A 26,371-nucleotide genomic window follows, 5' to 3' on the forward strand; every position below is an offset into this window, starting at 1 on the left:
CATGTCTCTCTCCCCCTTTATTTATCAATCTGAAAAAATACGTAGTTTTAACCTTGTGCTTATCCATATTGGCCTCAAAAATCATTAAAAAATGAACAGTTATCTTCATCATCATTTTTACACCAGCCTGACTACAGCTTTGAACTTCTGTGCATGAGGGAGAGAGTGGCTAGGACCATGATATGCTCATGACCAAGATACATGCAAAGAAGGAGGCAGAGAAATAAATAGCATTTGTAACTACTTAGTTACAGTTCAGTTCCTATGTAAGCTTTCCTTTCAGGTTTTGGCAGGTGATTGAAATGACCAGTTCTGCAGGTCGGACAAAGCCCCTCTGCCTACCCTGTGCTACAGCATGGAGCATGGAGGTGGAGAGTGCGTGGACCACACTCCCTGTCCCTGCTGACCCTGCACGTTCTTCCTTACCTTCACGCACATTCAGCAGTTCATTGGTTCATAACCTCGAGGAAAATATTCTTCTCACCATACGTCCTCCCTAGTCTTCACTGGCAGTGAAGAAGATAGCCAGACTGCCAACCAGGACCGATTTAGCAAGGGGTGCTCACAGTGGTACTGGTGTAGCTGAGTAACAACAAGGTTGAAATCAGTGGATTTGCAGCACTGTAATGGATGGATAATTAGTCTCTAATCACCCACAGCTGCTAACCTGGTCAGGGTAACCTTTATTTTACTGCTGCACAGGACCCATCACTTGGTTGTCTTACTGTAGGGTCACCTTGTTAATGGGTATAATCCACTTCCAAACAGTCCTGTATCTGGGGCCAACGTCAGACTGAAACGGAGTAATTTAGGTGTTCTCCATCAGTGGCAGCCTTTCCTCTCCCTCCTTCAACTAATGACTCTGGCTTTTTCCTAGAGGTCAGAAATGCTTGTAGCAAGCACTTTTCGCTGCAGGTAGCCTTGGTGAAACGTGCTGGACTCTTGCTTCAGATTCTCTTAGAGGGTTTTGAAAGGAGTGCCCAAGAAAATTACATGCTTGAGTGTGGTAATGAGAAAAAAGAAGAGAGAAGACAGGCTGTAATATTCTTTTGTCTTGCACACATGCAGAGGAACAAAACATAGAGATAACTGATGGAGTATGCCATGTCATGGCCGAGAAGTAGAAACTGCATATTCATAGGTTTCACATGGCAAGAACATGAATGGCTCAGGGCCAAGGGACAGAATCACTGAACAGTTGGATGTTATGGGTAGTGCCTCTTCTTTTGGTGATTATTTATGTTATATAGTGTAATTGTTCAGCTAACCTCCCAGTCTGTGCTCTCTAATATCTGTTGGACAGATCAGGGAATGCAGCTGCAGATTAGACATTTGTGGTAGCACAACTGCCAACTAATTAGTGCTGCTATTTCAGGAGGAGGCAGGGTTTGCTAAGAGGCAGGGTTTGCTAAGAGGCAGAGTTTGCTAAGATTATGCAGGAAAGGACAATCTGCATATCTAACTAAATGTCAGCTGGATGTGGGTAAGGCTGTCCCCTGAGCAAGAGCAACCACGACTTCTAGAGGTTCAGCAGTCTCATGCACGGGCGGCACACCAGAATTGTGCATCTCCAAATTGTGGGTGAAGCTCCAGGCAATTTTTAGCTTTTCAGAGGATTATAATGACTTGTTTAAGTCAGCACAAATGCATGTCCTGTGCTGACCTGTATACCTTTGCATCATCTTGTGTGATGGATCACTGGCAATGCAGACTTTGACTCAAATGACTAGCTGTGCCCACACAGAGTCTAGTTCTGAAATGATTACTTTCTGTGTGGAGGAAAAGGTATGTGTTAGACCTCAGTATGTGTGAGAAAGCATCATGGTCTGCTGGGTAGCAAGAGTAGGACTGAGTTCTGCTCCAGTTTTGCCCTCATCACCCTCTGCTATGTATCGCTTCACACCTTGCTGTGACCCTGTTTGTCCAAGAAAAAGGAAGAGTAATATCTGTGACTGCAAAAATTAAGAACAATGCTTGAACAGTATTTCATTGAGCATTAAAAGTGACTTCCAAAATACTTGTTTTCTTACAGCCTTCAACCACCAGAAACTTTCCAAGTTTAGGAAGCCTATTGGAAGCATTGAAATTTGCTTTAGCTTGATAGAGTATCATTTTGAACTAGTATGATAGCCCTTCTCTTTGTTTAACTCATTCATGTTTATGGAACATTGCACAGCTCGTGTCTCTGATCTAGTGATGGAAACGTGAATGTGGGAGCCAATTTGGATGGCATTTGTCTTCATGCAAATAATTGAATTTTAATTCGGTGTACTTGTAGCAGAAGCAAATTGCTGTCTCATGGCCTGCGTCAAGTCTAAGAATTACTTGATTTCTGTACTGAAATCAGACTTCTCCCCCACAATGTCCATCCAAGATACCTCTGGGATGGCCTTGACAGATACAACCCTACTTACTTTGCAATGGAAGAAGGCATAAGGATGTTCAACTTTTGCTTTCATACCACAGAGAAAGATGATATTGCTCACCAACAGCAGTAGCCATACCTGTAGTTTTCTTTTTTTTAATCTGTACTTCTATCAGTGCTTTCTTTAATTGAAAAGTTCAAAATCAAAGCAATTATGGTTAAACTCTCTGTGGCCTGTTCTACCTGAGCCCACTGGGAAGGGATGTGCCCACTTCAGCTCTGAGGCAGGCAAGAAGTTGGTAACAGGTAATTTTTTATTTCCTCGTGTATATAGAAACATCAGTGGAGATTAGCATCCCATTGTATAATACCTACTATACACACAGCAAGAGAAGAGACAGGCTTAGAAAAATCGTCCACTTCAAATAAAGCAGACAAAAAAAGGTAGTATTATTCTCTTACAGGCCAGGTATCAAGGTGCTGAGAGATTAAAATGATTATCATGAGGCCACAGAGGAAGTCTGTGATAGAGCCAGGGATTTAATTTGCTTTGGAGATACCAGTCCAGTTAAGTACCACACAAGTAACTAGTCTCTGCTGGATATTTGTAACACCCACTTACAACTTTCAACTAGAAGAATCTGCGCACTGTGTTTTTGTCATATTTTAATGTAGTGATGATATTTAAGGCAAAATTGTTCTTCACTAGAGATTTCTGTGGTGTGTAGAAATGTGCATGCTAGATTTCTTTCATTCACAAAACTCAAACAAATGTTACAGTGAGACATATAATGAACATCGAGCCCTGCACTTCAGAGTTTTCCATTATCCAAGTTCCTTAATAGTATAAAAATTATATTAACAAAAAACCAAAGCTCAGAATAATTATTTTGGTTTACCTGTGTCACGACTGCTATTATGAAAAATTAAAAGGGCTATTATAGACTCTTCCATTATTTGATTGACCTACTTCAGCCAATACTGCCAATATAAATGCCCAATACTGTCAAATCGTTGGAAGCTGAAGTCAGTCAGTACTCCTTTGAAAAGCAGCATCCACTGTTGAAGAATTTGGCCATTAAATAATGCCTTTTCAAATACATTTGAGATGCGCGATACTACCAAAAAAGAAGCCATCAATAAAGTGTGAACAGAATACACAGAGTGTCTTCAGAGCTACCTGGGTAGTGTTTTTGATTCTAGGGTAGATTTTTTAATGGTGTGAAAAATAGTATATTTTGAATTTTTTGTTGAAATTTCAGTTTTAGCTTCTCAAAAAATGTATTTGCTTTCCAGATAAAAAATTCTTTATTTCCTGGAAACTCAAAAATACTTATAGCAACCAGGCATTTCTATTGGCTGTTTAGAGTCCTAATGAAGATGTGGGCTGATGAAGAAAGCTTTGATCAGCTCCATTTTTACTCCTAAACCCATGGAAAGCAAAAAATATTATTCTCAGGCTCTTTGGGACTCTTCCAGTGCTCCTGGCTGAGGCAGAACTCCCAAAAAAGCTGATGACAAATTTTTCCAGTAAAAAAGCCATTGGTTTGACTGTATCTCATTATAGTCATTGTCTCATGAGGATGGAAACAGATGAGCATTGAAACAGTACTGGGATGTTTCAAAGTTCAGCATGCTCAGACAAATCTTCCCTTCTCATGTCCTTGGCAACCCCATGGAGGCCCAGAGGGGCTTTATTGGGAACAATTATGGTGGAACAAGAACAGGGTAATCATATTCTAATGAGAGAAGGATTTCTTCCAGGGATTTCAGATACAAAATCTGCTGTGCCAGATGAAAAGGCATTTGTAACATGGACAAATTTGATCATGTGGTCCACAATAAATAGTTCAAAGCCTACCAAGGAACTACAGGTTGGGGTTTTGTGGTGTGTGCACTCATGTGAGTAAGTCTAACTCAAAATGTCAGTGAGACGGTCCCAGAAATGTGAATATTCATTTTGTTTTCCAGAATAGGCTACCAGATTCCACTGTTTGCTGGCTTTTGCATCATGTTTGTGTCAACAATCAGTAAGTATCCACATCTTATTTGGTCTGGCCCAGATGCAACTTTTAAATAAATGATCTATAATAATTATCACTAGGAATTCTTCTTGTTGACGTAGAGGGACTGATTTCCAAGGAAAATTTAAGGGTGGCTGCTCCATGTGGATGGAGGTGCTGATGAGATTTGACAAGTATGCTATTATGAACGTGCCCTAAGGAATTCATCACCTTCCATCCCACCTCAACAGGTCTCTTCCTTAGCTGAATCTTTCTCTCAGGTTCTTGTAATCTGAAGCGGTGCTCAGACAGTTTTAAACTGGTAGCCATGGAAGGGCTATCAGCCATGAGAGGGCTATTTTGCAGGGACCTTAACAACTAGCTATTGTAGGGGTTTATCAGAAAGATCGTGAGGCTGCAGTGGCTCACGAGTAGAATATGAGTCAACAGTATCATAGCGTTGCTAAACATCACTGTGGGATGTGCAAACAGCAGCATAGCCTGCAAGTCAGCTGAGATAATTTGTCTGCTCTAATGGCATTGATAAGGCTTCAGCTGCTGTTTTATGTTCGGTTTTGGCATGGCACTTAAAGTTGTGGCCCAGAGGGAAAGCATACAGAGGAGAACATCAAGGATCATTAGAAGCCTGCGATGAAAGAACTGGGTTTCCTTCAGAAGGCAGATGTAAGACGTATCAGAGTCTATGACAAAAAGAGGGGAACAGTTTTCCATGTACATAAGAGAAGGAATAATGAGCTTAAAACTGTATCATCAAGGGGACTGAAGTGCTGGAGAAGATTACCTGGTCTTAGCATCACTGACAACTCTGCATTTTAGGAACATGTTAGACAAATTTTGGTTGGGATGGAGATAAGAATAGTAAGCCTAATTCATGGCAGAGGGGAGTACTGCTGATTTGCTGGCATACTTTCTTCCTTTATTTTTCTTGATTTTCTCTGTCCACGGGGGTAGGGATTTTTGTAAGACCTGGTGAAAAGCCTGAGAGGCACAATGCCACAGGGCAGGTGGGAGAAGTGCATGTGGATCTTGGGTTTAGTTGGTGCGTAACAGCTTCCCCCAGCTATAAGCTGTCTGGCAAAATTCTTTAGGTGGCCAACAGATAGGAGCTTTAAAAAGTTTTTAAAAATTCACTGTAGATTTGATGATAGTGACTGTGACAGAGGCTCTACAGAGACTTGCTTGGGTTTCTGGGACACTCCTACTTTACAGTGTTGTGGATGGGGAATTTAGCTGTCCTGATGACTGCAGCATCCAGGGGCTCTCTCCCAAAAGGCGGAGTGAAGCCCAAGGTAAAATCTCTTGGGGAGAGATAGAGAGGCACCTCTTCTGGTGCAATCTCTCTGGTGATCTGCTGTTGGGAGGATCAGGAACCTCCTACAGCCCTTGAATGGGTGGGGCTGGCTTCCCTGCACCTTCAGCCAGCTGTGCCGCACAGCATCTATCGCAGAGCTGGCAACACCGGGGTAAAACTTCTCTCCACCCATTTGCTTATTGGAGGAAACATCGGTGTGTGCATGCATGCGGGCGCGTGTGTGTTAAATCCTGCTTTCCCTGAATGCCTGGAGCTTCAGACTGGGCAGCCATAAATGAAGCAGCGTGGGGAGGCAAGGCTGGAAATAAAGGTCTTATTACTCCTTCTGTGTGCTGCTGAATCAGAGCAGGATGTAATCAAATTCTAAGTAATTAGTTAAAACTGCTTGTGCCCTTGCATTCGGTGTTACCAGAAGGCTTAGGCCCCTGAGATCAATTCAACACTGACACATCTAAATGCAATAAGGGAAAATAATGCAGTTAGCATTGAAAGTGGCACAAGTCACTGTAAACACTTGACTAAATTGCATGAAGTTTTTGTGATCGTTTCAAGAAATCTAACTTTTTAACCTAGTTAGAGTTAACCTAATTTTAAAAAAATTACCTCTGTTTTTCCTGTAGTGTTTGCCTTCTCAGGAAGCTACACATTACTGTTTATTGCCAGGTCCCTTCAAGGAGTGGGTTCCTCCTGTTCTTCTGTGGCAGGTAAGAGAAGAGATGATAGAGTAAAATACAGATTGCTGATTCTGTCATTTTTAGTAATTTTCTAAATTGTATTTTGTCTGCAGTTTCAAGAATTAATACAAAACTATTCAATTAAATCAATTTCACCTTTTTTCTGTCCCTTTCATATAAAGTAGCTCAAAAGCAAATGTCTTTTCAGACATCCTTGGTATTTGGGTTTTGGTAAGCTAGAGCACCAAATGAACTGCACTCTCCCTGGGATTTCTGTATGTGCATCTTCAACATTTTAAATTCATTTTTAGCCATTTTAAAGGTCATCAGGAACTTATGTTGGTACTTACTGTAGTAGGGATAGCAGCTCTGTCTGTTACTGAAATTTCTGTTATAAAATGTTGTTTCCAAGGACTTACCATGCTGTCTGCCAGTTTGGACTCAGGCTACCTGTACCAGATTTCCAATACACGGTTATAAGTTTTAAATGAGTAGGTGAAATGGAGTATGGGTTTTCAGCCCAAATTATTCAACCATTTCTGAGGCTGAAACTGGAGGAAATATGATTTCTTAATGTTAGAACATTTCACAATCTTTCCTTTGAAAAATTTACCATGAGAGCAGCAGGAATATAATTTTGGCTTGGGAGGGGAGGTGCAGAGAGCTTTTTGTCAAGAATGTGTCTTTTGGCTTCCTCAGGCAAATTCCTCCTTCCAAGTTGGACTGGTCTATAAGCAGAGTTCACATACACTTCATAGAAACTTAACAAGAATTTGGCAGCTGGATTCCTCCTAGGTTCCTTTTGCAGGGATTTTGCTCCAGTCCACATCTGGGCAGCTGAGGAGATGCAACACCTCAGACTGAGCTTTCAAACTGGGAGCAAGAAGCACCTTGTGCTTAAGATGCGTTGGAAGCTGTGCAACAAGCACTAGTTAAGCGGAGAGATTTAAGCCTGGATGAGTAGTGGGAAGCATGGGGATGTGGCTACGGGAGCAGGCAAGGGCTGGGATGAGGAGCCAGGGATGGGGAAGGCAAAGACAAGCAGGAGGGGTAGAGACAAGAAAATCCATCTTTGTTCTTTGTACAAGTTAAGGTTACAAGTCAAGCTTTCCAAAGGGAAGTCATGCCAGAATCAAAATTATTGTTCAACTTTAACGCAGTCCCTGTGCAACTATGTACTTTGAGATACAGTTCTTAGTTGAGTACATGACTTTTTTTTTTCACAGACAACCTGCAAAATAGAGCAGAAAAGGCCAGGAGACCATCTAGTCCACCCCCTTCCTGAAGGCAGGATCAGCTTTGTATCTGTCATTCCTCATGCATACTTGACAGGCATGTTCTCAGAAGCCTCCAGAAATGCCCTCAGCATGTAGCTTTGTGCTTAACTACCTTTACTATCAGGAAGTTTTTTCTGATGTCTCATCTAAAGCCTCTTTACTGTCATGTAAACCCATTTCTGCTTCCCATACTTGAGAGAACATGAAGAACAGTTTCCTTTCTTTATCTTTGTGGCTCTTTCTCGTATTGCAAGACTATTATCACATCTTACATCGGTTTTCTCCTCTCTGGTTTTAAATTGAAAGTCTTGCAGTTGTCCCTTAGATATTTTTCTAAGCCTTTGCTCATCCTCATTGCTCTTCTCTGGATAGTCTCCAGTCACCCCCACCTTTCTTCCTGTGCTGCACCAGAACCAGACCCAGCACTCAAAAGAAGCTCTGACTCCTTGCAAGGGCCAACGGCAGTGAGGGTCACGTCACGTATCTCACAGGCAAAGGAAGTTTTCTGTAGTATTGCTGCCAGTCGTTTACCCCCCCTGCATTTCTGCATGTAGTCATTCCTACCTATGTGTAAAACTTTGTGTTATCTTCTTTGTATTGCGTCCTATTTTTTTCCAGAATATTTCCCCAAATCTCACAAATTCATTGTGGATTCTGATATCATTCTCCAGCTTGGTCTTCAGCTGTTCATGCAAACAATTTGATGTCATCCACAATTTTCAATAAGCATGTTAATCCACACAGGACCTCTGCTCTTTTGATGCACATGATGGATGATATTCACTTAATGATCAATCATGCAATATTTTGTTTTATTTTTCTGTGTAGCTGTGGACCTTATTTATTGAGTCCTACTTAAGCCTTGATTTGAAAACAGAATTACTAATTTCTATGAGGACTCTTCTGCAGCATTTACGTCTACAGTGTCCGAGTGCTTCACAAAAACACAAATTAATTAGGCTTCATGTTTCCTTTTGTGAAACAAAGGTTCATCATCAAATGCAGAAGTGAGGCACATGAAGATAAAGGTCAAAAGAATCCTTTAATTTTGGATGCTGCACTTGAAATACTAAATTTTAAAGTAATCAGCTCTACATAATAACTTATGCCCAAAGCACAGCTAGCACTGACCACAGTTATAGCTGTGAGTGGTCAGCAGATCTTTGTGTCAAGTGCCCGGAGTATAAATAACAGATAGTGAATACTTGTCAAAAGCTTTGGTTCTGCTAGTTGAAAAGCATCATCTAAAAGCTCTGTGACAAAGACAGGGACAAAGAATCTAGCAAATCAGGGCATCATTAAATTACCTGAGTAATACTGTACAACAGGACATGGTCTTGGAGACCATTTACTTTGCCACACCCCCTTTTGCCTCAAAGTGTGTTCTATGGGGAGGGAATATACATATTTATATTTTTTTTATATATATATATATATATACACAGATACCTGCTATTATCTCTGTATAAAGTTTAATAGGGCTGGCAAATGATAACTGTAAACTGTAGTACACAGATGCCTAATTTTGTGGTTTGCTTTTTCCTTTTTTTTTTTCTTTTTAATTTTAGGGATGGGTATGCTCGCCAGTGTATATACAGATGATGAAGAGAGAGGCAACGCAATGGGAATTGCACTAGGAGGCCTTGCTATGGGAGTATTAGGTCAGTGAGTTGGAGGCTCTGCTGGCAAGAGAAACCACGCCCCAGCCTTCCCAAAGCATGTACTTGTGATCTAAGAAAGCAGCAGCAGAGTCTCACTGAGGGTAACGTTATCGTGCCATCTCCAGATTAGATTCATGGTGCCTGTTAAGAATAGTTTTCGGCACAGCAGCATATTTCTTATGCAGATACATATGTCAGGCAATAATCTCTGAGATGTTTGGGTTTTGTTTACATGGAATAGTATTTTGGGGAGTGAAGAATATGGCTATTGTCAGGATCAGTGAGCTTTGTGGGGATTTTTAAATTGAGCTTTTTGGTCACCGAGTGCCAATAGCAGGATGCCTAAACGCTTGCAGATGATGTTTGTTCAGAGTCAGAGATGTGGCTTCACAGCCGTGTCCTTTCTTTCTCCCTGGCAGTGGGCCCACCTTTTGGGAGCGTCATGTATGAGTTTGTGGGGAAGAGTTCTCCTTTCCTGGTGCTGGCAGCACTAGCTCTGTTAGATGGAGGTCAGTAAATACGAAGAGTCAATATCGCCATGTAGCACATGCCTTTCGTATTACTACCATCTAACCCCCTTCTTGAAGAAATGTTACAGTATTGATTTCTTTTCGCAGCTGTTCAATTATTTGTTCTGCAGCCATCCAGAGCACAAGCAGAAGTAAGTATTAAGGTAAAACACTCTAGGCAATGGATGACACTTTGCCTTTCCTAATCCCAAGCTTTTGTTTCATAGAGTCAGAAGGGGACACCGTTACTGACACTTTTGAAGGACCCGTATATCATTATTGCAGCAGGTACCAGATCCTTTTTTTTTTCTTTAAACCGACTGCTGGTGTTATACCTGGCATCCTGGAATGCCTCAGGCTGAGCTGGTTTAACAATATTGTCATTTGCTGCTTTCATTTACATAAAGCTCAAAGAAAAAAAAATCTGTTAGTAATACAGGATGAATATACCAGTAGACACATAGCAGACAGAAAGTTTGAAATGTAGGTGTCTTTCCAGCTGAGAGGACACTAGGGACTTGCAGGTGCCTACTAAGGCAATGAATTGCTGCACCGCACTGAGATGTGGCCATGAAACTTTCTATGAGGCAAGTGAACAGGGCCAAGGCTTTCGGAGGGAGGGATTGCCAGCACATTGCAGGCAGGCATAGGGAATAACACTGAACTTTGTTTCTGTTTGAAGAAGGAGTGAGTTTGGTCTCTAGAGCATGGATTATATTTCAGAAAAGGGCTGGGTGGAATGGCGAGTGGTGTTTGGTATTACATGTATCATTTCTCTAATTAGTCTTTCTGTCTCAAGGGAAGTTTGCCTTTTTGCGTTGCATTTTGTTGAATGTTTATTCTGAAGGCTGTAATTAAGCCCGGCCTTTTTTAATGTTCATAAAATATCTGAAAAGAGATCTAATTTTTTACAGGTTTTTTTCCTTAATCCTAACCTGCTTGTCCAAGAAAGCAATTCTTCCAGGCGTTTTTTGAGTTTGCTCATTCTTGGTGGTGTTAGGGAATGACCATTACCCTAACTCTTTGACTAGACACAGGTCAAGCTGTGACTAAAGTTATACACACACTTTTGCTTGAGAACCTCTTGGAGCATTAAAAGACCTTTTCATAGAATAAAAATATTTGAGGGAAAAGAGTAGCAAAGACAGTACCTGTCATAAGGGATCAGATCTATCATTCGTCTAATTCACTACCTTGTCTCTTACAGTGCTTAAAGCAGGTGCTGTAAGGTGAGGTTCATCTAGTATATAAAGTAGATTTCTGGAGAAAAATGTAGTCCCTGACAACATCTAATCTGTGACAGAACCTGGTTTAACCACAAAATATGACCAGGGGACTGATTTCAAGGAGTGCTTTGCTTGACTAAGTCTTAGCTGCTCATGCCAAACTACTAGTCTTATCCAAGGAAGAGAAAAGGTACCAAAGACCATGGATCCCACTATTTTGACCATGCCCCATGTCCGCTAAGAGCAGGAATGGAGTTTTTTCCCATTTTCTAACAACACATTTGCATGGCATTCAATATCTGCAGCTATTCTCTTCTCTGAAGCTGTTTCAGCTGATGTTTCAGGGCTCTGTAAAGCAGGGCTGCACAAATAGTCTCAGGGCAGCAAAGTAGTGAAAAGATTCAGGGCTGGGTAGCCTGGAATCAGGACAGTGTGTGTCAGAGAGACCTTACCTTTCTGCCCTGGCTCTTTTTGCCTCTTGCTGCCCTGCACGTGCCTGCAGGGACTGCCTCCTGTTTCCCTTTCCCATCTTTGATCCACAGCGGCTGGGCGTGACCAGAGGAAGGGAAAGGAAGGATGTACAGAGGGATAGAAACATAAAGACCCTCTCTGTTCTGATCCCTCCTGCTCTTGCCAACTGCTCTGGGTGACCTGTCCCCCTCCCACCAGGCATCAGTGCCCAGGAGCTGAGAGAGTCCCTGCGGTGGGTTACCAGCAGGGTTAGGCACAGCACCCAGGGTCTCTGCCTCGCAGGACAGAGTCTGCCCAGTGCTTTGACAGTACGGATGATGCTGATGTTCTGTAACCTCAGCCTCTTCTCCCCCTGCTTTATTTCCCTTGCAGACCAAATTTGTTTTTTTCAGAGCTGAATGCCAAATACCAACTATAAATTCAGCCTTTTATTTGGCCTGCCAGTGCACATCAGTCCAAATGCAGATTTCTTGATGCACCAGGAATACACTTTAAATGTTAATCGCTTCAGTTTGGAAGTTGTTGCTTTTTACAGTGAAAAGGGTCTGAAAGTTTCATTTGCTCTCCCTTACCCCAGGGAGTTCAGTGTTTTCCTTGCTCTGTTTTCTAAGATGGGAACTTCTGATCCTGATATTAACAGGGAAGGGTGGGTAAGCGGTTGGTTGGGACAGCAGAGTTAGCTCCGTGCTCTGACACCTTGAGGCAATCAGTCAAGGCATCATGCCACATTTGTCCATATCTAAGCCAGGATAACATGTTTTCTGCTTCACAAGGATGCTGTGAATGCAAATGTCCCACACTGTGTACAATGTTCAGATACAATGATTAGAGAGGAGAAGGTTAAAAGTCCCATTGGGTTTGCACTGCTCAGGGCGATTAGAGGTTTTGAGTGGCTTTTAACGACCTCATTAAAAAATTGACAGCATCTCTAGTGGGCTGACTTGTTAACCACAAGTAAAAACCAGGGCCAATTTAGGCATGCTGCAAATGGACTAACAGTTTAAGTGTTTCTTGCACTCTCGATTTAGGTACACTAATTTCATGGTATAAATTCAGATTCAATCTCCTGAGCATGCGTCATACACTTGAGTCATAATTGTTTGTATTCTCAAAGTACAAGCACTTTCTGACCAATTTGGCTTATCTATAGCACACTATTAGTCTTTAACACAAGGTGTCTTGAACTCAAGCATGGTGTTCCTCTCTCTCTGAAAGTGTTACTTTTTCCATTGGTAACCCATGTTGCCCATGAGTTAATAACGTTGACTGTCAGAACAGACAGGAGGCCAGTGCTTTCATTCACTCACTGTATATGGCAGTCCCTACGGCCAGTCCTACTGCCCGGTCACCTTCGGTGCCATTGCTATTGCAGCTATTGCAGTAGCTATTGCAGGATGCGCTGTGGCCATTCCTGTTGAACATCCGCTTCCCAGGCCAGGTGGGGAGGTCATAAAGATGTGAGCATCAGAGGGACAGACCAGATGATATGGCACGCTCAGCTGAAAACCTCTGCAGGAGAAAGGAAATGTGAGCAAATATAGACTCTGCCTCCTATGTGGATTGCGTCAGAGGTGATGCTTCAGACTCAGTGCCATCGGTACTCACTGACCCAGGCAAAAGAAATGTTACCGACACTTTTTGTCAGTGCTGGTAGGAGGTCAGTGAATGAAGTCAATGGCATTCTCACAGCCGGACCTCACTGACAGGGATTAGAGAAATGTTAGGTGCTACTGGCTGACAAAGTTGCATTGACAGGCAAGTTAGTTTAAATTATCAGATCCAAAAAACAGAGTTCAGGCAGATGTCATCATGACCATATGGGTTCTTGAGAAGGTGTGCAACAGCTTTTCACTGGGTACCTGCTTTTTCACAGAAAAATACCAGCGATGTCTATGGCACTGCCAAAAGCCAAGTGGGTTCTCAGCCACGGAGGTGGGATCCAGCTGGAAGGCTGTAGTTTCACACCTTCTGGCCAATGCAGGACGTTTTATCTAATTGAAATAAGAAACAATGTAGGATATATGCCCTTGAGTCAGGTACATGCAAGACAGAGGAAAAAAATATTTTATTTTCATTTGGGGAAGCTTTGCTAAGGTATCGGATTTTGCCCTGAGTTTGCAGACTACCAGCTCAGGCTCTCACTTTTCTCTTGGGGTACCTCCTAAAGATCTGGAGTACCTTTTTCACCAGGTACCTGAGTACTTTGGTAAGCTCTGGTGATGTTTCCTGACCTAATGAGAAGTAGATGCAACACACACATGCATGCACACCTGTTTCTCATGTCTTTGTGAAGTTTGTTAAGAGTAGAATAAGACCTGTGCTATTTAAGCCATCTCGGTTAGAATGGCCCTGCTTCCTCTGGTTGCACTTTGTGTGGCCTGAAATCTTTTTCCAGCATCAAGGAAGCTGCTCGAGCGTGGCTGATTTCACTCGGAAGAGGGCAGCCCCGAGGTGTTTAACTGGGGCTCTTGACACTAGTGGGAGCTTGCAGCAGAGTGGAAAGGCTAGCTTTAGATCTAACCTTTCATCTTTAGGGTAAAGCAGTACTGAACTGTTGCTCTATGCCCCGGGAAGGGAGTGAGCCAGCTAGCCTGCAAGTTCATTTTAGGAATTGTAGGTACACGGTCTAATATATTCTGACAGGTTTGAGCAAAGAATGACATCAGTGCTCATTTGTTTTGAACTGTATGATGAGGAACTTGTTCCAGGAGAAATAATGTTTCACTGGCCTCAGACAAAATTAAGCTTTTTTTTTAAAAAAAAGTAAAATTTGGACGGTAAATTACTGTAGGAGTCTAGAATATTTTTCTAAATTTCAGAGATTATAAATATTAGGAAGAGAAGTGGAAACACAAGTTTGAGGTTGTCACTTCTAGTAACTTCCAAGCTCCCTTGAAAGTCATTTTGTAAGGGATTAGCAGAGGGGGACGTGTCCCGTTGCCCTGCATTAGGCTTTGACTGTCTTGGGTTCTTTTGAGTAAGTGGGAAAGGCATCTTCAATCCAAAGAAATACCATGGGGTTTAATAATCCCTGCACTAAAGCTGAAGTGCCCTACTGAGGATAGACAAACTTGACATAAACCCACTGGAGTCTGGATCTGCAGGCGGTGGCATAGGGCAGAGCTGAGCCAGCAGGCAAGACTGAATCAGCACTTCCACCGCCTGTTATCCTTTGCGTCTGGTTGACTAAAGGTCCAGAAATTCGGAAGAGATCTGGAAGCATTTGAAATTCATAGGGCTGGGCAAGCTCAGCCAGACCCATGCTTTGCTGCATGTACTTACTGTCTGCTAGCTACAAGATCTTGACACAAAATTCCCTTTTGTAGGGGATAGACGTCTCTGTGGTTGTCTCTTGGTATTTTCAGGATCAAGACCTCCACATCTCATCATAGTTATTCTCAGATGATGGAGGCATAGGGTCAGAGCCTGTGCCTCTTGCACAACAGGGCTCCGGTTTTGCCCCAGGAGACTAGATAAAGACCAAAAGATTGTAGTTTTAGCTAATCATTTGTACAACAGTCAGACCTCATGAACTTTCTAAATGTCATCAAGCTCACTGCAAACTTTCACATTATGAAAATAGTTTAACCTTTATTGTAGAATTTCTAGGAGAATAGAAATATATAGAAAGTTAGTTTTCGGTGATTTTACATTCTGTTCTATTTAACATTAATCAACATCTGATGCATGATAAATAGGACTGTAAAAAGTGCAATGTTTTGTGTAAAAGCATCCATTCTTTGCATGACTTTTTGTTCATAGTCAAAAGAAGTAATTACTACTACTTTTTTTTCCTCCCCTTCTTTCTCTAAGGATCAATCTGCTTTGCAAACATGGCTATTGCTATGCTTGAACCAGCTTTACCCATCTGGATGATGGAGACCATGTGTTCAAAAAAATGGCAGCTTGGTAAAGTACAGTATATTATTTGCATCTCTATATTTTGTCTAACGACTGTCTCAGGTCTGGTCCTGTTAATGATGGTCTCCTTATATGCTTTAGGGTAGTAATTTTTTCTTTACTATCTTTAAATTGTCAGCGTTATACCTGCGCAATTGCAAACATTGGTCTGTAAGAAAAATAGGTAGTGGATTGATGTTATTGCAATAGAGGCTCCAGTAAGGGGCAACACTCACACTGCAAGGAGAAGTAGATGCAGGCCACGGCACCGTGCTTGTCCTGGCTCCTTTGGGAGCCCCAGCCACGCATCTGGCAGTGAGCGTTGGCTGGGGCAGCTGCAAGATGCCTTGTGAGCTGCAGAGCCAGCCCAGCGGGGCAAAACATTTTGTTTGGGGTTTTTCCCAGAGGGAATCCTTCCTCAGTTCCCAGTTTGAATTGCCAGGAGCAGGCAGCCACAGAAATCTGCAGCAGGTACTCTATGGTGCAGAGCATGTCCACGACAACACAGGCTCCTTCCGGGGCTGCTCCTGGCAATGTGTGGAAGAGGGATGGACTTTACTTAAAATGTAGCCACCGAGGATATGAGAAGCATTTTCCCTTGAATCTGATAGATTTGACACCCTTTCAGTGGTTACTTAGTCATCCCATTCAACAGAAAGCAATGGGAGAGCCCCAACTTGGACCACCTTATAGCCTGTAACACAGTCTCAGGAAACCAGTGTCCACAGGCAAACTAGGAATTTGTCCCATGTATCAGGTTAGACTGGAGAGTAAAACTGGGGCAGTTACTTTCTCTCTGAGATGAACAAGGGGGGGGGGGGGGGGGGGAAGAAAAATTATCTAATTTCCAGTGAGTGTCAAACTGTGTGCGGGAGGTTGACGTGAATCGTCTTGGGTGGGGGGTGCCTGGCCGTCATGTACCACAACGTGTAGTGCTGACCCTCTGTATCGATCTGGCTGATGTTTACCATTTTAATGGTTTGTAGGAAAGAGTTACCGTTGCAAACACAACATATATTTGATAATGTTAACAAGTGTTCTGTGTCATGTCATTTCATTAGGGTATTTTTTAGTATCAATATATGGCATTTGAAAGAAAAAGGAAAATTCTTCATGAAAATGATGTTCAGCTAGCATCCGACTAATATCCCTACTCTGTCTTAATGTAGGTGTCCCTACGCCATAGAGAAAGCACAAACCTTAGTTCTTATTAATGCAAACCCAGATCTAGGGTGGCCATAGCTAGCAGTCCTTAATGTGCTGCTGTACTATTGAACACGGTAATGACTGCTAGCTTGTAATATAACAAGAAAACAAAATTAATGCACAAACTTAGATATTTTAAACCTCACGAAGAAAAAGAAAGATTGCTTATCTACCTCCCTCATTAGAGTTTCATATTACTGGTGCAATAGAAGTGAGATTTACAAATCTCTTAGTTGAATAGAGATTCCTAGAAGGAAAATATGCATTTTAAATTAAGACTAATTTTACCCCTTAATGATATAAGTAATTGACTCCATTATGCTTTGTCTGATTTGACAGCATTAATTAAAGTTTTTAAGCCTCTTAAATTATATCTTGAACTGCAGGGTTTTAAGCAAATGATTATCTTATGCAATTTGGAGATCCAGCTGTTTGAAGCATGATCTGAAGAAGGTATAAAAAACCTTGATTTGCTCAATTAATGTTACTGTGCATAAAGCTTATTTAGAATATTACGGTTCTGCTTCAGTATACCACAGCTTACACACCAACCTGCAAGTCTTATTTAACAAGCCTTTGGGGTATTTTTTTTACAGTTGTCAAGCTCTGCTATATGTGACTATTTGGTATAAAAAGATAGCTCCAAGCAGTACCGAAGTAGCTGCGGTTACACAGGTGAAAATGTTTCCCCAGCATCACCATTGTAACCCACAAGGATTTTAATCACAGGATATTGCTGGGCTAAAAATTACCTCTCAATTTTTTTCTTATGAATATCAGAGAGATAGGAAGGAAGATGGATAGGCAGGAAATGAGAAAATCTATGTTGCCTTGGTGAAAGATGAGGAGCATATACACTTAAAGGAAATGGTTTGATTGTGCACTGTAATGTCACAGCTGCTTTCTAAATCTGAATTACCTGATTTAACAATGACCAAATGAAGGCTTGTCGTGGCATGCACTAATTTGTCAGACTTTCCCAGTTTTGTCAGGTTTTCCAGCTTTTTTTTTTCTTAAGAAGATGCAAAATGTAACAGGAACAACAGAAAAACTCTGTGTCTTATTTCTTCCAAGACCCATCCAACTCCATTCCACAAGGATCCAGCATTAAGCACAGCCACGCTGTTCCTCTGCCTCTCGGATATTTTTCATGCAATGTCTTCTCCTCAGAGGCAGTCCCTGCTCTCACACACGCCTGCATCGTCCTCCCTGGTGCTCTCCAGGCAGCCGAGGCAATGGCACACCGCGCTCTCCGTTAGCATTTCTTCCTTTGACATTTCCCCTCCGGCTGGGTCCTGCCCTGAGACTGACGTGTAGGGAGAGGATGAATCCTCAAGTACAGGCTGTAATTGGCTTTTAAACCAGAGATATTTCTGGCCACCATGCAGCCAGCATCTACTCCAGATACAGCTGCTGCTGTGGAAACTCAGGGCTAGAAAAAATTCCTGGTCCCAACAGTACGTTTTTCTGAGTGGATGTGAGGGAGATGGGAGGGCGCAGGTACCCTCCCATCAGGGTCAGAGGGGATTTACTCGGGTGCCCTCATCTGCAAGTCGTTACAGATAATTAGTTTTTGTAATTTAAACCAATAACTGATTTTTTAAAATTAACTTTTACTGTAAATATATTGGCTAAATAATTTCAAAACCATGATTTTAAGGTTTCTTCACCTTTACATTATTGATATATGCTTGGCTTCAGTCGCTGCTTGACCAAGGACCATATTGCGACATTACAAACTTGCCTATAACGTGAGGCCTCACGGCATTCACAGGCATGGAGGGGGACCGTGACTTGCAAAGCCACAGCAGCAGTCCTGCTGTCCCCTCCTCCAGGGAGGGATTCACCCACCCTGGCCGTTCTGGGCTTGCTGCATGTGCTGAGCATATGCTCCGTAAGCCATGCATCCACAAAAGAGTTGCTTTCCTTGACCTATCCCAAACCTTATTGTAGTTAGATATAAACTTTTTGCTCTTTGTTGTTCCATCCCCTCTCCCATACCACTTCTTGTAGCTGATGCTGAAAAACTCTTTTCAAAGGCGTCACATCGCTCCTGCGTTTCATAGATGATGTCCTTAGATTTCATGAGAAAGCTACAATAAACCGGATATTTGATTTTTGGGGGCTATGCACAAAGACGCTATTAGATGCGTTCAAATCAAAATTGCAGTGTCTGGAATTTATTAGTTTCTTCTAACACTTCACTAAAATCCTTGCTGATAAAACATCTCATTCATATTTTTCAGGCGTTGCTTTTCTTCCAGCTAGTATCTCTTATCTCATTGGGACTAATCTTTTTGGGATACTTGCGCACAAAATGGGAAGGTATGCTTAATTTAAAAATACTAATAATATTCCAGTCTGTTCCTGTACCATTTTCAGTGTTTCCCAGGGCAGTTTGTTGATAGTGGAAATTATTAAAGCTTGTTCTATAGTAGCAAAATAGCTTTTTTGGACACGTTGCTACTTTGGTTGTGTAACTCAGCACTTCAGACATGACTTTGAAACATTCAAGATCATCTCTAACATCTCAGTATCACCGATCTCTGAGTGATGTTTCTTCTTTGATAGGTGGCTTTGTGCTTTACTTGGGATGCTAATCGTGGGAATAAGTATTTTATGCGTAAGTAGAAGATCATGTATCTTTCAAACCATCTAAATGTTCATGTGTTCATCTTCAAATATGTGCTTTCCCCATGAGATTTTGCTGAAGTTTCTGCTTTATGATACATTATTAAACAATGTGTAGTTAATAGGTTCCAGATCAGAGTTTTGAGTGCTTTCAAATTTCAGGGCTTCAATTATTTTGAAGGAAGACTGGCTCTGAAAGGAGGAGGATGATCCTTTTTTTGAGCTGTCACTCAACAGTTTATTCTTGCTCATAATAGTAAGTGTGCCAGTGGTTTCATGGCACAGTTGTCTGAAACAGTAGCCCAGAACAAGGATCCAACTCTAACTTGCACATCTGTACCAAGTGTGCCACAACTACTCTGAGAATTTATCTTAGAAAAAGAAAACTAACCTCATTAGCATGTGCAGTGTGACTTAATTAACTGCCTGAAATTTCATTTATAGGTACCGTTTGCTAAAAACATTTATGGGCTGATAGCACCAAATTTTGGAGTTGGATTTGCCATTGGTAAGAAAAATTCCAATGACTTCTTAAAGTCTGTTTGTTATGTAAAAATGATTTTATATGAAGTTACACAGAAAATTTGGTTTGTTGTCATTCTGATCTGACAGTAGTGAAGCCTAAGCTGTGGCCCAAACTGGTAGGTAGAGCAAGAAGGATTAAAGGACAGTGCTCAGGCAGTTTAAACCAGGCTGCTGTTAGGCAAGCTGGATTCTGAAGTCTATCCAGAATTGCTCCACTGACCTAAACAGATTTTTCAAACTGTCCATGAATTTATACCTTGTTTTCTTGAATAAAGCAATGCACTGCCCAAAACCCAGTCTTCCCTGTTGTTCACAGAAAAAACAAAACAAAACAAAACAGGCTTAAATTTTTGTTCATCGATAGGAATTCCCAAGGCCACGCACATGTACTCTTTTCCAAGTAATATGTGTGAACTTTGCTTATGCTGGACCACGCAGTCAGGCTGGAGTGGGGGTCATGGCTTGGATTTTAGCGCTTGGCTGGTCAACAAATGTTCTGGGGCATCCTCACACATGAGGGATGTGTAGTTAGGAAAGAAGTTACAGGCAGAACTACAAAACCCCAGTATCTCAGCAGTTTTGTCTTGTGCTGTTTCTTGCTAGCAATGAAAGTGTGGCTCAAAAGACATGTTAAAACCACCATAATAATTTTGATTGACTGGAGGCTAATGCAATCTTTTAGGCCTAAAGTAAGCGTAAGTTCGTACAAAGTAGTTTTTCCCTAAATGAAAGGTACTTGGCTGGTAATGTGAGATAGGAGCCTTTGCATGGACAGCGGTTGATAGGCTCTAAGGTTGGGAAGCGGTTGATAGGCTCTAAGCTCACATCTCTGTTGTCCTCTGGCAAGTGTCACATGTATGCATCTATACACGTCCATATGTGACCTCAGACACAGTAAAGACCTTAAAAAGCATGGATAATACAGTCTATTTGAACACGAATCTTTTGCTTATTTAAGAATAAGCATCCTTTTAGTTGCTTTTGCATCCCTTTTTAGCACATACTTGGCCAAGACATTAAAAGAAAAAAAAAAAAAGGCAGTATTTTCCTGAAATATGTTTCCCTCCCTCACGACCAGGAATGGTGGACTCCTCCATGATGCCAATTATGGGCTACCTCGTAGATCTGCGTCATGTGTCAGTCTATGGCAGCGTGTACGCAATAGCTGATGTTGCCTTTTGCATGGGTTTTGCTGTAGGTAAGTCTGGCCTTTTCCTGCCTATAATGCCCCTGACAGTTAAGAGAAATCTGCTATGACGGTAGGTGTGAATCCCAGTGGCACTCGCAAGCTTTATGAGCTGGGGTGGTTATTTTCTACAAGAAATCAGAAGCAGAGGGAAAGGACGCAGGGAACTGTGTTTGGCATCTGTTCCCCTCCTCTGCCACGATGCCGTGCTCAGCTTCATTAGCTGTAAGAGGCTTGAAGGCGGCAGGCACCGAACACAGATAGGATATCCCTAGGAAAGAGGTCTTGCAACATTTAAAACTAACACCACAGCTGTGCTCCTAATAGTTTGTGAGGGGAATAACTGAATCCCTGCTTCCTGGAGAGCATGACACAGATGCCCCAGGAGCCCTTAGGAGCATCTCTAATTTCTTCAACGAACGTGGATTATGGAGCCAGAAAAGGTTTATGTTACAAACATGTCTTTACATTCCTCAAATCAGTTTGTAAAGCAGGAGTGTTGTATATAAAATTACTGTTGTTTAAAGTGACTGCTACAAATTTTATGTCCGAGCAGTATTCAGAAAAAGGTTTTTATTTATACAAGGTCCCTCTGCGGGTGGTGCCATTGCAAAGGCCATTGGATTTCCATGGCTCATGACAATTATAGGGATTGTGGATATCCTGTTTGCTCCACTGTGCTTTTTCCTTCGAAGTCCACCTGCCAAAGAGGAGAAAATGGTAAGCATAACATGGTTTCTTTCTTTTGTTTTGGGGTGGTTTGGTTTGGGTTTTTTTTCAGTGAAACAAATGAGAACTTATTTCTGCATCTTTGCCTCTAACTTCCCCAAAACGGGACCAGCACAATTTCACCCTCATGCATCCCCTTTGGAACGAACTCCCCCTTCTTTGTATGTTCAAGATGTATAAATAAAAGCTTTTTATTAGTTACATATTACAAAGTCACAAATTCGATTATCATGAAACAGGGTCCAGCAGACATTCATCTGCCACAGCACACACTGTGGTGGAGTCAGTATAAAAGGCTTTTTTGTCCTCTCTAAGTGCCAGAAATGTATTGACCAAGTACTCACTTAACTTGTTTTGTGTGCCTCAACCTGTTTTCCTCATGGTCTTCTACAGTATATTTTACACTGTATTTTTCCCTCTTCCTTGTTCCTCCATACAGATCACCTGCCCTTACAAATTAACTGCTCCTCTTATCCTATCTGTTCCACAGGTCTTATCCTGACTCTTTCTTTTTTAATATAACTTAATTTTCTGGAGTGGTCAGTGCTCCCCAGCCACTCTGTGGTGCATAAGAAGAATGATGCTTGGCCAAATCAACAACCTTGCCCAGTCCCCTGCGACCCGCAGTGGGTGTATCTAGGGATGAGCCTCAGAGCAGGCGAATGTGTTCTGACACATCCTTAAATTTAGGGACTAAAAGACCAAAGTCAAAAGTGACTGCAATTAACAGTCTTTAACAGACTTTTTTTCCCATTTTTCCCATTTTCACGCTTGCTCTCTAAGTCCATGTAGAAGTCTGCTTTCCACAAGAGCTGGAGTGAGGAGTTCCCCTGCTTATTGCATGAGTTCTGCCCCAGGACACCCAGGAATGTGCCTGCAGGAACGTTTCACTCCTTCCCTCCTATTGCTTACTGTTTGCCTAGCCTGTTACCCCCCCAAAAAAAAGATTCCTGCTTTGCTTTTGGTAGTCCTTTTCCTTAATTTCCCCTCTTCTACTGTTCTCCTCTCTCCCTTCCTTTCCCATTTCTGTACCTCAATCTACCCTTTCATATAATGTCCATTATCTGCTCCCCTGCTCTGCTGTTGCAAGACTCGCTGTTCCTATAGATTTAGACTGGATCAGGTTCAAAAGCCCTCTTACTGCAGGAGGAGACCCATTGCTTTATTCACCAGGTTTCCTCTGCTCAGCAAGAAGATGGGAAGCTCCTGAAGGAATTACAAGGCAGTGCAATCCCTGTTGTGATTCCAGGGCTGGGAAAGTGCTGGAAAGCAAGTACCAGTCTTTGCTGTCACCATCTGTAGGTCTAGCCCAGCCAGCACTTCATCCTTGCTCATACTGAACAACATTGACTTGGGCATAAAATGTAGTTGCTAGTTGTTTATTTGGGTGAAAAGAAAATGTAATTTTGCATGGCCATGGTCTTACTATGCAGTGCCATGTCTCTGCAAGGTAAGAACAGAAGCTGCTGCGTTTGCTGCTCACACTTTGTACTGGCATGAGCAGAACAGAAGGTGGAAAAATGAATCTTGCTGAAATAGTGGTGTACGTGAGGCCAGAGACCTTTTGTTTTGCACATATTTGGACTGCAGAATCCCAGGGATTCCAGTTAATCCCTTGTCATGACCTTTGTAGACTGGACTGATTTATTTTTTTTCAACACACTGCCTAAGGCTGAGGAACAGAAAGAAAAAAAAAAAAAGAGCTGCTGTTGTTTACTAGAGATACAAAGTTTATCGTGTGCTTTCCTGGTCACCGACAGCGTTTCTTGTGTAACGTGGTAATCATTGAAGGGACTGGATCTCTCCCCACTGCTTAAACACCTTCCACAGTGCCTGCCCTCCCCGCCAACATAACTTTAAATGCAAAGTGTCTCCTATTCCCAAAGTGGCTTGTGTCAGTGAACTGATGTGCCATTTCTGTTGGGTTTGAAGAGTCAAAAGGAAGGGCTCTGTTTTGTGCTCTTTGCATAATTAATTATAAAACAATCACACTCAACCTGAAATAAGTTACACAACTGCTCTGAGTCCAGACTCTGATTGTCCCAGGAAAAATTCATCCCGAAGGATGTAATATTATAGCTGGCCCCTAACTATGATAATCACTTCTAGCTTGCCATGGGTGTAAAGTCGCAGTATTTGGACCACCACTCTCAGCAGAGCCCAGTTACGCTGTTCTGGAGCTCCACAGAAAGGGGTGGGAAAAGAAAAGCTAGTAAGGGAGACTCAGCTTGGGGCAGTAGGACTCCTCTTGCTCATTCATCCAGCTTTTAATAGATGGAGATTAAATATAGGAGAGGTAAGTTACTGTAACTGGAGAGCAGGTAGATGTATTTCAATCTACTCTGTGGGCTGAAATACTGGTTCCACTAAGGTAACAGAAATGGGCTGGTGATGTCTTTAGGGCCAAGATCCCACCTCACACAGACCTATGGACTTGATTTACTCTAATTGAAATCAGTTTGGGTTCTGCTTTGACAGAGGACAGGTGAATCGCTGAACGGTGGCTGTGGCTGGACGGCTGTGTGGTGGAGTCAGCCACAGACCTCAGCTGGATGCTAAGCAGAAATGCTAATAATATGCACGCTCTGTTTTCTTTCAGGCAATACTCATGGATCACAACTGTCCTGTGAAAACAAAAATGTATACCCAGAACAACATCCAGTCCTACCCCATAGGTGATGAAGAAGAAGAATACGAAAGCGATGAATAACCTGAAAAGCCATATAACTTATTTTGGTGTACAAAATGCAGTGTTTCATGTGAAACATCTCATCCAGAAATAGGTTTTAGTTGTACTGTACATTTGATAGTGAAATGGTCAAAAAAACCAAAGGTATATTATTCATTGCCCATGGTTATAAAGCAGACTGCTAACCGCCTTATGGGGGGGGGGGGGGGGGGGGAGCTTTTATAGAGGATTTGGATAGTGTTAATCTTTATTTTGTGTATTTAATTTTATTGGATATTACACTATATATTTTATTAAATGTGTAGTATAAATCTGTATAAACATGTGAATTTTAACTATTTGGTTTTTACAGTCAACACATCAACACACAGTATTTCATATTTTGTTTGGAGTCATAAGTTACTGGCAAGAGCTTGGGTCTTATCTAATTGGAAGAAAAAAAAAACCCAAAGCTCAAAGAAAACCTGTCCAATTTGCATCCTTTTAAATTGTACCCTTGTAAGTACATTGAGAGGAGCTGAAGGCTGGAATTCAGACTGTAGACGTGGCTATGACTTTTTCGATCAACTTTAGGTCATACATTAGTAAAACAAAAGGCACAAGTTCTTTGCCAATTTCAAAAATGAGATCTACCTGAACCCACATGGAATGCTGGGGAAAACTATTTTAAACGGATGAGTGTATTGCTATTAGTCAGTACTATTTAATGAAGTTTTAATTAGCTAACCAGTTGTGCAATATGAAGCCCCCAAACAACCACACAACACTGGGTAAACAAGTAGGTATGAACGTGCGCTGTTCCTTTCCCTTAAAGGGAAGAAGAACAGCACGATGACACTTTTTAGATTTCTGTCTTTTGAATTGTTTATTTTTAACAGATCTCAAATTTTAGATGCATCTTAAGTGACTGGTTAAGAAAAGCTGCAGTATCACAGTATTTAGTTTTCGCATGTACTGAAAGTAAGCTCATAACAAGCAGTTAAACAAAAACTATTTTACATGCATTTACATACACATCTAGAAATTTAATGTATATTTATTTTTCAAAAAATGAAGTTAAAATATCAACTTTGCTAACAATAATGAAAAAAAAGACCAATTTGTTGCCAGTACCTCAACGTTTGGGGGCACAGTCTAAAACAGGAAAAGCACTGTATTAGGCAGTCCCTATCTGCACTGAGAAAAATACGACTTTTAAAGAAAGCATTTTAAAACAATCACAATGTCCTTATCAACCCTGGTGTATCTTTTCAGTTGTAAAATTAAAATCTTTATGTGCCTTCTTTCATGTAATTGCAGATGTTTTATGTACTACAGCATAGATACTATGTTTACATATAGTTTTGTAAAGTGTATATACTATGGTCAGAAAATATGAAAAATATAGTGGATCAAACTTCGAGTATTGCTTTGTCAATAATTATGCATTCAGAGTGCATTAAAATAAAGTTATCTGAAAGAATTTCATGACCTATTGTAATAAGGTAAAAATAATAACAATAAAAAAGAATCCCCCTCACGATTTGCCTTATGCATTGTGGTTCACTGTATACTGGGGGGGAGAGCCAACAAACATTTCAGGTCGTGGGAAAGGACTCCTCATTTCTAGTCCATTTGTAATTGAGGACGAATATTTTCACGCCAGGTTATAAATACATGCAACTTGTTTAGGTAACCGCAATACTTCCAAAACCAGTCTGTTATGTGGCCGCTGGTCTGAGATTTAACTTTTGGGAAATAGGTAAGGCAAAAATGTGCAATACGAGGGCACACCCCTGTATATGCTGCCAGAACAGGGTGCTTAAGTAAGGGTGAAGAGTCTGATAAAACATCATAAGAGGCTTCAATGACATGAAACACCAAGCAAGATCATCCTATGGCGGATTTGAAAAATCCACTTACAGATTTTATAGTGGTATATTTTCTGTTGCATTCTTTTGAATATATAACAGATGGAAATCCTTCCTTCAAAGCTGAGAGGTGTTT

General features: G+C 41.5%; 1 protein-coding gene across 2 annotated transcripts in view; it reads left to right on the forward strand.

Annotated features, from left to right (window-relative positions):
• SLC18A2 (solute carrier family 18 member A2) overlaps window positions 1–24,586 on the forward strand; it is a 30,737-nt gene extending 6,151 nt beyond the window's left edge. For both annotated transcript variants that reach the window (XM_072870059.1, XM_072870058.1), the window contains exons 4-16: window positions 4,337–4,395; window positions 6,322–6,405; window positions 9,221–9,313; window positions 9,733–9,822; window positions 9,931–9,974; window positions 10,050–10,110; window positions 15,333–15,428; window positions 18,872–18,950; window positions 19,197–19,248; window positions 19,701–19,764; window positions 20,860–20,979; window positions 21,554–21,687; window positions 24,296–24,586. In XM_072870059.1, the coding sequence (XP_072726160.1) occupies window positions 4,337–4,395; window positions 6,322–6,405; window positions 9,221–9,313; window positions 9,733–9,822; window positions 9,931–9,974; window positions 10,050–10,110; window positions 15,333–15,428; window positions 18,872–18,950; window positions 19,197–19,248; window positions 19,701–19,764; window positions 20,860–20,979; window positions 21,554–21,687; window positions 24,296–24,406 (1,087 nt within the window). In that variant the 3' untranslated portion in view covers window positions 24,407–24,586. The remainder of the gene's footprint in view (window positions 1–4,336; window positions 4,396–6,321; window positions 6,406–9,220; window positions 9,314–9,732; window positions 9,823–9,930; window positions 9,975–10,049; window positions 10,111–15,332; window positions 15,429–18,871; window positions 18,951–19,196; window positions 19,249–19,700; window positions 19,765–20,859; window positions 20,980–21,553; window positions 21,688–24,295) is intronic.
• Window positions 24,587–26,371: the final 1,785 nt, after the last annotated feature.

Source organism: Ciconia boyciana, chromosome 8 (assembly GCF_034638445.1).
Source record: "Ciconia boyciana chromosome 8, ASM3463844v1, whole genome shotgun sequence".
Taxonomy (NCBI): domain Eukaryota; kingdom Metazoa; phylum Chordata; class Aves; order Ciconiiformes; family Ciconiidae; genus Ciconia; species Ciconia boyciana.